This window comes from Mesoplodon mirus (genome assembly GCF_964341445.2).
Source record: "Mesoplodon mirus genome assembly, chromosome: 6".
In the NCBI taxonomy this organism is placed as follows: Eukaryota; Metazoa; Chordata; class Mammalia; order Artiodactyla; family Ziphiidae; genus Mesoplodon; species Mesoplodon mirus.
The window spans coordinates 33,986,201-33,998,788 of NC_138982.1; the positions used below are offsets into that span (position 1 = coordinate 33,986,201).

The window sequence follows — 12,588 nt, forward strand, 5'->3', positions numbered from 1 at the left end:
TAATCTGGAAAGTTCAGCAAATGTGGATTTTATTAAACAATTTTCTTTTGAGTCTACAAGACTAAAAGCAATTTAACCTGTTAAGAGACTCTGCAAGACAGTGACTTGTATCTCATTAGCATGAGCATCATGATTGGGTATTTTAAAACACAGCAACCTGCAACTTGAAATCAGATACCATTTAAATGAATCAACCCTGAATAGGACTAAACTCACTTCTTATGCAAATCTATGAATCATAAAGTGTATTCCTACCCTAACAGTTGATTTGCTGGCCTTTCTGCATGAACCCTGTCCCTCTAGTGATAAGAAGTATGCAGTTAGGCTAAAGGAAGTCACAATTACAGGAGGAACCTGGAACTGTGAAACAATAAAATCTGCTTCAATTTGGGGTTGAACCTTATTCTCAGTAGCAATTTTCTAACTAATCAAGATAACCCCCTTGATCTAATTTACGAATTGCAAATACATGTCCATTATGTTTTTTCCAATCATATAAAAAAGCTCCATATACTTTTAAACTGAAAGGCTCTCCTACTGAATAAATAATAGTTGACCTAGTGAAAGATAGTGGTCACATTTAGAGACCTGTCATCTTCTCAATTAATGACTCAATGTCTCTTATTACCCTCAACTAGTTTAACAAAGTGGATTCTATGCCTAATCAATAATGGAAAATGTTCCATTTGATTTCAGAGGCTGATCTAGGTTTCACAGAAACTTGGTTATATAGTGCTACATTAAGGGATGCTCAGACTACCACAGCAGAAATTAAAAGGAGTATGGAATTTACTTAGTCTATAACAAAACCCCAGACTTGAGTAGAGGAATAAATTACAAAGTACCTATCAGGCTACCAGAGCATCTTGCCTTGCCACTCAGTTCAGTTTCACTTGGCACTGGCGGGGGGATTCATAATTAGGGGAATGCCCTGGATAAGTTCATGGGGTCTCTTTCAAAATTCCAAAGAAATGAAACCACTTTGTTCCTACCTTGAAATGTCTATTTTTAATATCAATATCTAGATTTCCTTACTTCTCGAAATAAAATGCACACAAACACTAGACTTAAGAGATCTGTTTTAAGAGATCACTCAACTGATAAACCATAACAAAACTCTAATCAAACCAATCATTTGGTCTCAGGACCCTTCTACATCAATAGTTACTGCTGTGCCTTTGTATAACATACATTAAGACCTCATGGGACTAAACACTAATTTTTATTCAGATTTCATTTCTTGGATCATTTCAAAATTTGAGTGGGAAGGTAATTCAGTTTTTTTTCTTCACAGTTTTATCTTCATTCTCAACTGACAAGAATAAATTTCTACCTACTTAATTTGGAAAATATGGCAATTTATGGTGAGAAATACCAGTATTAGTTAATTCCCTCAAATACCCACAAATCTGTGCTCCAAAAAATAGTGATATGGGAGAATACCTTTTACTTTAAACACTTCTATAAAGTTTACAGTGTGTTTCACATTTTTAATTAAAAAAATACAAATTTATATTGGGCATGCTTCATTAATCACAAAGCAATCATTTAAAAAATAAGACTATTAATTTAAACTACACAAATGAAATTCTAAGAATTTAAAAAATTACATAGTATTTAATTAATCAAGTATTTATTTATTTTTTTAACTGAAGTATAGTTGATTTACAATATTATATTAGTTTCAGGTGTACAGCATAGTGATTCAGTATTTTTATAGCTTATACTCCATTAAGAGTTATTATAAGATAATAGCTATAATTCCCTGTGCTATACAATATATCCTTGTTGGTTATCTATTTTACAAACACTCATCTTCAAACAACCATGAGGTAAAACAAAAATTAAAAAGAAAAAAAGAAAAGCCTGGTGGGGAATGTACTAATATATTCACGGGGGCAACTTCTGCTTGGTAAGATAACATATGATTTTTCTTTCAATTGCATGGTAGTTTCTAAATTTTTTATAATGAGTGCTTTATAACAAGAGAAAATTTATATTGGACTACTTAGAATTCCTCTAAGACAACAGTCCATGCTCACAGTGCACAATTTAGGCTTTTCTATCTCTTTGGAATGCCTTCTCCCCTACCTCCCACTCCTGAACTAATAGGTTTTCTTAGCTTTTCTGTGCCTTTCCCAGACTTTTTTTCTACCAGAAGTATTAGTCCATTCACATGTTCTCCCACAGTACTTTGTTCCCATTGTAAGTGGCACTTTACATATTATAGTTAACTATTTACATGTTTCTTCCCCAAGTGGACCATGAGTTCCTTAAGTGGAACATACATAACTTATTGGCCTCTGTAATACTGCCCTGACCTATATCTACAATTGCCATTAGCTTGTTTTTGTTAGCTTGAAATATTGAATTTAGGCACACATGAGGATGGGATTCACACCCTATCCATATCAAGATCTGACTTGGTAAACTTTTTCCTGCACAAAGTCTCAACATCTTCCTCAAATATCTTTCTTCCACAAGCAAGGGGAGTTCCTTGGATAAGAAAACAATGAGTATTGGGAAACACTAAGTTACTACTATTAATACAATGTGATGGGAGTGGGGGAGTTGGGGAGATGTTGTTAAAAGGGTACAAACCTGCAACTAGAAGATGAATAAGTCCTGCAGATCTAATGCACAGCACAGAGAATGTAGTCAACAATACTATATTAAATATTTCAAAGCTGCTAAGAGACTAGATCCTAAATGTTCTCACTACAAAAAAGAAATGACAGGAAATTCCCTGGTGGTCCAGTGGTTAGAATTTGGCACTTTCACTGCCTAGCCCTGGGAAACTAAGGTCCTGCAAGCTTCACGACATGGCCAAGGAAAAAAAGGAAGAAATAAATAACAATTATGCAATGTGATTGAGGCATTAGCTAACACTTTGGTGGTATACAAATATATAAATGTATTAAATCAACATTTTAAACTTACACAATGTTATATGTCAATTATATCTCAATTTTTAAAATGATGAGTTTATTCATCTCATTTAATAGAAAAACTCATTTTTTGTTATCCCATGCAATAACATTCTTTTCCCCAGTAAATTAATTTCAACAAATAGGTGCTCTCAAATACTGTGTACATCTTATTTTTCAAACTGAAAGGTGACTGATAGACTTTATTTTTTTAAATCATTTATTTATTTATTTATTTATGGCTGCGTTGGGTCTTCGTTGCTGTGCGCAGGCTTCTCACTGCGGTGGTTTCTCTTGTTGCAGAGCATGGGCTCTAGGCGTGTGGGCTTCAGTAGTTGTGTCTCGCAGGCTCAGTAGTTGTGGCACACGGGCTTAGCTGCTCCGCGGCATGTGGGATCTTACCGGACCAGGGCTTGAACCCATGTCCCCTGCGTTGGCAGGTGGATTCTTAACCACTGTGCCACCAGGGAAGTTCTAGACTTTAATATATATATATCTCAATATGGAAATAATGAATAGTGGACTAAAGCTAAACTCAAGGAATCATTCCAACGTTTCTACTTTGATCATCGAGAGAGAGTGATGCCACCAACTTTAACAGAAATATAGAACACGTGAGTTTTGAGTTCAGTTTTTGACATGTTGAGTTTGAGGTTTCTAAAGGGATATGTAATTATATGAGACCTAAAATGGTTTTAGATTTGAAAAAGGACACAGTTAAAAAGACTTTGTATAACATTAGTGTGATAATTAAAAACCCAAGAGGCTTGCTGGTTTTCTATTCATTTCGTTTTGATTAAGATTTTCTGGAGTAGAATTACAACGGATACAGTTGGTCCTTTCCATGTTTTGACCTGCAATGTTAAGTCCTACCTTTAAGCAATAACTTACCTGAAGGCAATGAGCCCTTCTGATGTGATGCATGCTGCAACTGGAGAATATGAAAGCAGTCATTTAAGCAGTTCATAGTTGCCATGGAAGTAGCCTTGAGCATTAAGAGATCCTGGTCCAAGGAACTAAGATGGCCAGAAGCAGGAAGGCATTCAATTCCTCTAATTAAGTCTCTTTGTTGTCCTTCAGCATGAGTCATCATCTAAGGAAAACAACAATTCTGTGTGTCCCACTCATAATTTCTGTATAACATGTATACATACAGTTGCCATTTTAATTACAATATTCTGTATAACATGTAAACATACAGTTGCCATTTTTGGGGCATATTAGGCCTAGAAATCTATTTTCAATTTGTTTGGCTATTCTCAATAAGCATTTAATAGTGCTTCTCAAAAGACGGTAACTTTTGGCAGCTACACTTTTTCTTTGGCGGAAACAAAGATCAAAAGACTTCTACCTTGATATAAATTTCTTTAACAGTATACATTTATATAAGTCATCAGAAAGAACATTCCAGATCATTTTTTGTGTGTGTGTGTTTTTTTTTTGCAGTACACAGGCCTCTCACTGTTGTGGCCTCTCCCGTTGCGGAGCGCAGGCTCCCGACGCGCAGGCTCAGCGGCCATGGCTCACGGACCCAGCCGCTCTGCGGCATGTGGGATCCTCCCGGACCGGGGCACGAACCCGTGTCCCCTGCATCAGCAGGCAGAGTCTCAACCACTGCGCCACCAGGGAAGCCCCAGCTCATTTTTAATAGCAGCATTAGATATTTCACTCCAATGTAAAAATAATTCCCAGTCTGGGCTCTCAACCACTTTATTCACAGCACATCTGGACAGGCTCAATTTGAACCTACAGTGAAATCATGATAGTTTACATGCTTCTGCTTTCCCAGTCTAACTTTCTGGTCCCATTAGGTTGATTTTAAGCAAACACTGGATATAAGCTTTTCAAGTTAAAAGAGTTCAATACGCTTTTTGATTAGGGGGCCTATCTATACAGTTCCTAACAGAGCCAGTGGAATAACAACGATGATGAGCAACCCTATTTTTAAAAATGAAAACTGAATTTAGGGGCTGCCCTGGTGGTCCAGTGGTTACGATTCTGTGCTCCCACTGCAGGGGGTTCAGGTTTGATCCCTGGTGGGGGAACTAAGATCCCGCATGCTGCCACATGGTGCGGCAAAGCAAACAAACACACAAACCCCCTGAATTTATTATGTTTAATTATTTTCAATTGTGAGCAGAAGGTTTTCAGATTGTCCACCCTGTGGAAATTATTTTAACTCACAAAGAAACTCTATAGTGGAGAGACTCTTTTAGATTTCAGAGACTCTGTTCCAGACAATTTTTAATACAGTTCATTGGAGGGCTAGTGAAAGAGAGATGCGAAATGATCCTACCAAGCAAATTAAGTGTGTCATACACGAAACAGCCCCTGAAAACACATGCGTAATACTGGATCAAACAGTCACCCTTACCAGAAAAAAGGTTGTTAAATGAAAAGTGTGGGTATGAAGGTATCTATACAGATCTTCCTCCACTTACAATGGCGTTACACCCCGATAAACCCATTATTAAGTTGAAAATATCTTAAGTCAAAAATACATTTAATACACTTAACCTACAGAACATCATAGCTTAGCCTAGCCTAGCCTACCTTAAGTATGCTCAGAACTTTTACATTAGTCTACAGTTGGGCAAAATCATCTAACATAAAGCCTATTTTATAATAAAGTCTTCAATATCTCATTTAATTTATTGACTATTGTGCTGAAAGTGAAAAACGAATGGATGTATGGGTACAGGAAGGTTACAAGTGTATTAGTTATTTACCCTCATGATCACGTGGCTGATTGAGAGCTGTGGCTTGCTGCCTAGCATCAGGAGATAATATTGTACCACACATCACTACCCCAAGAAAAGATCAAAATTCAAAGACCAGTTTCTACTGAATGTGTATCACTTTCGCACCATTGTAAAGTCAAAAAATCGCACGTCGAACTATTGTAAGTTGGGGACTGTTTGTGTGTGTGTAAATGTTTTTGTATATAAATGCTAGGACTAACTCCCAATAATCCAAAATTATGAATAAGTACAAACACTTTGGAAAACAGTTTGGTAATATCTACTAGAGTTAAATATATAGAGCTAAATAAATATAATCCATGATCCAACATTCTTAGTTACATAACCAACAGATATGTATGTATATATGTTCATCAACTCAAATGTCTATCAACACTGGAACGAATTAAAAATATTAAAGTATATCCATATAATAAATACCATGCAGCAGTGAAAAGAAAGGAACTGCTACACTCAATATGTAAGTAAATCTCCAACATACGCTGACTAACAAGAAGCCATACCCAAAGGAGCACAAACTTTTTGATTCCAGTTTTAAAAAACAGGCACAATAAATCTATGGTATTAGAAGTCAGGATAGTGAGGAGGGTGTAATGATGGAGAGGCTTGAGAGGGTCTTCTAGGGTGTTGGTAATATTTAATTTTTTGATCCAGGAGGTAGTTATATGAAAATTACAAGATGCACACTTGTGTGTCAGGTTCTTTTATACATGGATACATGCTTAGAAGGTTAATTAAGAACTGGGATGAAGATCAAGGGAAGGGGGCCAAACAGATCCATTAGGTTTACCTCTGGTCTAATGAAAAGAACTTCTATGGCTAATTAAACAGAGCAGAAAGCCAGATAAGACATTGTAGACAAAATTCTATAATGAGTTGAGGCATAAGCTCCAAATTTCTAGAGACAGTCCTGGTTTATGCTTAGAGTCCGCTGTAATTATATCTAAACCTGTTCCAGTTTGAAGACCACATTACATACTTACCCTATTTCTTCGTTCTAAAAGAACTTCTTGGTATATAATTGGAAATGGGAAGCTTGTCTTATGCCTCTTTTGCATTTCTCACTGGTCTAGGGGTCTTTAATGTCATTGCTCTTCCCCTCTGCTTCTAGCAATGTTGTGAGCAAATACTAACTTTACACTTGTCAGATTTCTTAAACAAGCCACAATAAGTGCTAGTACTGCTGAGGGAAAAAATTACTGCTCAACTACATCTGAAACCAAGCTGAACTTATTACTTTCCAGGCAAGGAAGAACTGTTCTTCCAGAACAAATCAAAGAGCTAATCTTTTTTTTTTTTTTTTTTTTTTTGCGGTACGCGGGCCTCTCACTGCTGTGGCCTCTCCCGTTGCGGAGCACGGGCTCCGGACGCACAGGCTCAGCGGGCATGGCTCATGGGCCCAGCTGCTCCGCGGCATGTGGGATCTTCCCGGACCGGGGCACGAACCCGCAACCCCTGCATCGGCAGGTGGACTCTCAGCCACTGCACCACCAGGGAAGCCCCAGGCAGATTCTTAAACACTGCGCCACCAGGGAAGTCCCCTCGCTTTCTTTCTTGAACTTAGAGAATATAACTTCTTATTCTCACCATAAGAAAAACATTTGAAAAACTGGACATTTAAATTAAAAACACCTGTTCACTTGACTACACTCTTCAGAGACCATAAAGGAAAAAAGAAAAGATGTACGCTTATTATCTGTACACTTTTCTATATTATGTTATAAGCCAATAAAAGTTTAATAAAGGATAAATCATAAGCAGGATACTGACAACATAAATAATCAGCTATCACAACATAACACTTAAGAGAAGAAAGTGTTTCCTTTTGCAAATGGCCCAAAAAAGCCACTTGCTAGTGCTGATGTTAGAAGTGAAGATGCCTAAGAAAGTGATGTTCTCGACTAGAAAAAATAAACTTTATAGTTATAGCGCAAATGTTAAAATTTGGTTGTGGTTCTTTCCAAAGTGAACAAATGAGTTGATCATATATTTACAATGAAATAGAACTGATTGTGTGAAGCTGCTTTAGTGATTGTTCCTGACATTATGAAACCAGTTCCTCAAGAAAGAAAAAACGTCAGGAAAGCCGAAAACTTGCTTAATCTGTGTTTTGTAGCTAGATATGGCAAATCTGGTGATAGTGTACATCACTTAAGTGGCATCTAGTTTGTCTGAAAACCAGATGAGAATCATGATTTTGTTGCTTGTATTTTAAATGTCTGTCTCCCCAAAAATGAACACATGGGACCTAATGAAACTTAAAAGCTTTTGCACAGCAAAGGAAACCATAAACAAGACCAAAAGACAACCCTCAGAATGGGAGAAAATATTTGCAAATGAAGCAACTGACAAAGGATTAATCTCCAAAATTTATAAGCAGCTCATGCAGCTCAATAACAAAAAAACAAACAACCCAATCCAAAAATGGGCAGAAGACCTAAATAGACATTTCTCCACAGAAGATATACAGACTGCCAACAAACACATGAAAGGATGCTCAACATCTTTACTCATTAGAGAAATGCAAATCAAAACTACAATGAGATATCATCTCACACCAGTCAGAATGGCCATCATCAAAAAATCTAGAAACAATAAATGCTGGAGAGGGTGTGGAAAAAAGGGAACACTCTTGCACTGCTGGTGGGAATGTGAATTGGTACAGCCGCTATGGAGAACGGTATGGAGGTTCCTTAAAAAACTACAAATAGAACTACCATATGACCCAGCAATCCCACTACTGGGCATATACCCTGAGAAAACCATAATTCAAAAAGAGACATGTACCAAAATGTTCATAGCAGCCCTATTTACAATAGCCCGGAGATGGAAACAACCTAAGTGTCCATCATCGGATGAATGGATAAAGAAGATGTGGCACATATATACAATGGAATATTACTCAGCCATAAAAAGAAATGAAATTGAGCTATTTGTAATGAGGTGGATAGACCTAGAGTCTGTCATACAGAGTGAAGTAAGTCAGAAAGAGAAAGACAAATACTGTATGCTAACACATATATATGGAATTTAAGAAAAAAAAATGTCATGAAGAACATAGGGGTAAGACAGGAATAAAGACACAGACCTACTAGAGAATGGACTTGAGGATATGGGGAGGGGGAAGGGTAAGCTGTGACAAAGTGAAAGAGCGGCATGGACATATATACACTACCAAACGTTAGGTAGATAGCTAGTGGGAAGCAGCCGCATAGCACAGGGAGATCAGCTCGGTACTTTGTGACCGCCTGGAGGGGTGGGATAGGGAGGGTGGGAGGGAGACGCAAAAGGGAGGGGATATGGAAACATATGTATATGTATAACTGATTAAATTTGTTATAAAGCAACAACAAAATAAAAAAATAAAAATAAAATAAAATAAAAAAAATAAATGTCTGTCTCCCTTACTAGACTGGTCATGTGAGCCCCTCCCAGGGTACAGCATAGTACCAGCATAGTACCATGAAGCACGCACTGATTAATGGAGTGACTGATAAACTGTACTAATAATCAACAGTAAATACTAAAATAGATCACTTTAACACTTTAGTAATAAATCTATGTTCCAGCACAGTATAACTCTATTCTCAATAGTTAGTTGCTTTTGCCAACTGTTACTTTATCTATTGCCGGACTTACCCATGGACTTTGATTCAAACACTCCTTTCAAACTCACTCTGAATTCTATCTTTGCACTACAACCTCCTGGAGCTGGATCACTCTAGAACAGCAATTCTCAAACAGTGCTCTGCAGATCCTTGTCGGACCCTTTTCAGGCGGTCTATGGAGTCGAAACTATTTTCACAATAATTTTAGGAAATTAATTTGCATTTTCCACTTGGTGGCATTTGCACTGATGGTGTGAAAGCAATGGTGGGTAAAACTGCTGGTGTCTTAGTCAGAATGAAGGCAGTGTCATCATCATCAACAGTACTAGTCATCATTGTATTCTTCACTTCCATGCACTTAAGTGGGGGCGGGGAGCGGGGGGGAGCCAGTTTTACCTAAGAGTGTTCTTGAAAAATTAGTAAAAATTATTAGTTTTACTATATCTTGAGTACACATTTTTTAATAGTCTATATGAAAAATGAGAAGTACACTTCCGTTGCATATCAAAAAAAGTGCACTTCTGCTGCATACCAAAGTACTGTGGTTGCCTAAGGAAAAGCACTTGTGAGACTGAGCTGCAAGCTGAACTAGCGGTTTTTTCCACAGATCACCATTCTGACATGAAAGAATCCCACCTCTTCCTGGCACACAGCTTTTAAAACCGTTGTAATTTCCTAAGTGATCAGAGCATAGGGGCATCTTCTGTTACAATATTTGGTTTCCTGTAATAGCTTCAGAGCATAAAGGTGAAATGTGTCCTTTGTTATTCATAACAAACCGCTTTCAACCACAGTAGAGTTAATGGAGTGATTTTTGCAGAATCCCTCGATGGGGGCTGACTGCCAGGGGACTCAACCCTGTAGATTAGAGGGTTGGAACTTTCAGCCCCACCCCCCAACCTCTAGGGAGCAGAGAGGGGCTGAGGTTGAATTAATCACCAATGGCCAATGATGGAGTCAATCATGTCTAAGTAATAAAGTCTCCATGAAGCTCTCTGAGGAGGTTCAGAGAGCTTCTGGTTGGTGAACACATAGAGGTGCTGGGAGGGTGTGCAACCAGAAAGAGCACGGAAGCTCTGCATCCCCTCCCCAATATCTTGCCCTACGTATCTCCTCCTCTGGCTGTTCCTGAGTTATAGTCCTTTATAATATACTGGTAATATAGTAAGTAAACTGTTTTCCCAAGTTCTGTGAGCTGTTCTAGCAAATAACCCAACCTGAAGAAGGGGTAAAGGAAACCTCCCATTTATAGGTGGTTGGTTACAAACACGGGTGACAACCTGGACTTGTGAATAGCATCTTAAGTGGGGGCAGATACTATCTCAGATAACTAGTGTCAGAACTGAATTGAACTGTAGAACACCTAGGTGGAGTCTGCAGAGGGTCAGAGAACTGCTTAGTGTGGAGGAAGCCTCCACACATTTGGTGACCGGAGGACAGAAGTATAGGGTGTTGCAGTAGAAGAGAGGAGAAACACAGGGATGTTTTTCCTTGACATAAATAATGACTGTTAGAAACTATGGCTCTTCAGGCTTGGGGGTATGTGGTAGACACCTCAAATTAAACAAAATGACTTGCCACTTCAAGAAAAACAACTGACAGTATTTGTGGCCTATTATAAAATCTGAGCTTTAAAATGAAATTACAATCTTGGAAAACCTATGTCAGTTACCATGAGCTTGACAGGTTTCCCATACTGAAAGCCTCTTCTGATAAGATTAGTGGGGATCTTAATGAATGTGAATTTTTGATATTATATATCAACATCTGTAAGACCTGCATAACTCTGAACTAATATTTTCCAAATGACTAATGCCTAGTGTTACAAAATTGTGCATAGGTTAAAGATCCATTCAAAGTGCAAGACGAACCAATGTATTTTCATGAAACAGAATATGAAAAGTTCACTGATACATATTAGATTCCACACTGCATCTAACACTTAAGAAACTGCCACTGTCAAGTTCTGGTGGAGTATCAGAGAAGAATAGCCACAATTATCTTTAAAAGCTATTAAAATATTCCTCTTTTTTTCCAACCACGTATCTGTGTGAGGCCAAATTTTTTTCACATATTTCAACCAAAACTACATGTGGCGATAAATTGAGTGTAATTATTTTGTTTGTTTTGGGAAAAAATAGTTGTTTGACATAAAAATATGTTATTTATATTAACGTGTATGAATTTATTAATTTTTATTTTAAAATAAAACATTTAAAATTTAAAATAAAATTTTAAAACAAGTATTTTTGAAATACCTGTTTTTATGTATAGATAACTAATAAAAAAAATAAATAAAATAAAATACCTGTTTTAATTTCTAATAAGGTAAATATTGGTAAATTTAACCCATGTAAAACAAAAGCTCTTTGAGGTCCTCAAGCATTTTTAAGACTGAAAGGGATCCCAAGACCACAAAAAGCTTGAGAACTCTTACCTGGAACCATAGGTCAGTGTGGTATCAAAAGTTTTCTCAATGTCTTTGAAGAGAAAAAGGATCTGCATAGTCTCAAAGTACCTCCCCAAGATATTTATTAACTACAGAGGGAAAAACAGCAACTTTACAGTGGAGAAATCCAGTAGGAGTTACCTTAACCAAGTGATCAAGGCCAACATCACCAGTAATACGACATACTGACATCATGAACTCCTTGATATAGGTACTAAGAATACATATCTTCTAGGGTATTTTTCCCAAAAATGTATAATCTCACTCAAATAATAAGAAAACATCAGATAATGCAAACTTGGGAACATTAAATAAATATAACTGGATCTTCATAGGTGTCAAGGTCACGAAGGATAAGGAAAGACTGAGAAACAATTACAGACAGAAGGAGACTAAGTAGTAATAACAACTAAATGCAACATTTTAGGACAGGATCCTAAAACAGAAAAAGAATGTCAGTGGAAAAACTGTTAAAATTTGAATAAGGATTGTAGTTAACAGTATTGTATCTATATAATTTCCTGGTTTTGATACTATGTTATAAAAGATGGTAACATTACAAAAAGTTAGGTGGCGGATATATAGAAACCCAGCAATACTTTTGCAACTTTTCTGTAAATTTAAAATTACTCCAAAGTAAGCATTTAAAAAGTGTTCTTGGACTTCCCTGGTGGCCCAGTGATTAAGAATCCACCTGCCAATGCAGGGGACATGGGTTCCATCCCTGGTCCGGGAAGATCCCACATGCTGCGGAGCAACTAAGCCCGTGCGCCACAACTACTGAGCCTGCACTCTAGAGTCTGCAAGCCACAAGTATTGAGCCCGTGCACCACAACTACTGA

At 37.3% G+C, this 12,588-nt stretch overlaps 1 protein-coding gene across 1 annotated transcript in view; it reads right to left on the bottom strand.

Moving 5' to 3' along the window:
* OSBPL11 (oxysterol binding protein like 11) overlaps window positions 1-12,588 on the bottom strand; it is a 101,951-nt gene that overhangs the window by 50,213 nt on the left and 39,150 nt on the right. The window contains exon 6 of the mRNA XM_082625802.1: window positions 3,819-4,020. Within this exon, the coding sequence (XP_082481928.1) occupies window positions 3,819-4,020 (202 nt within the window). The remainder of the gene's footprint in view (window positions 1-3,818; window positions 4,021-12,588) is intronic.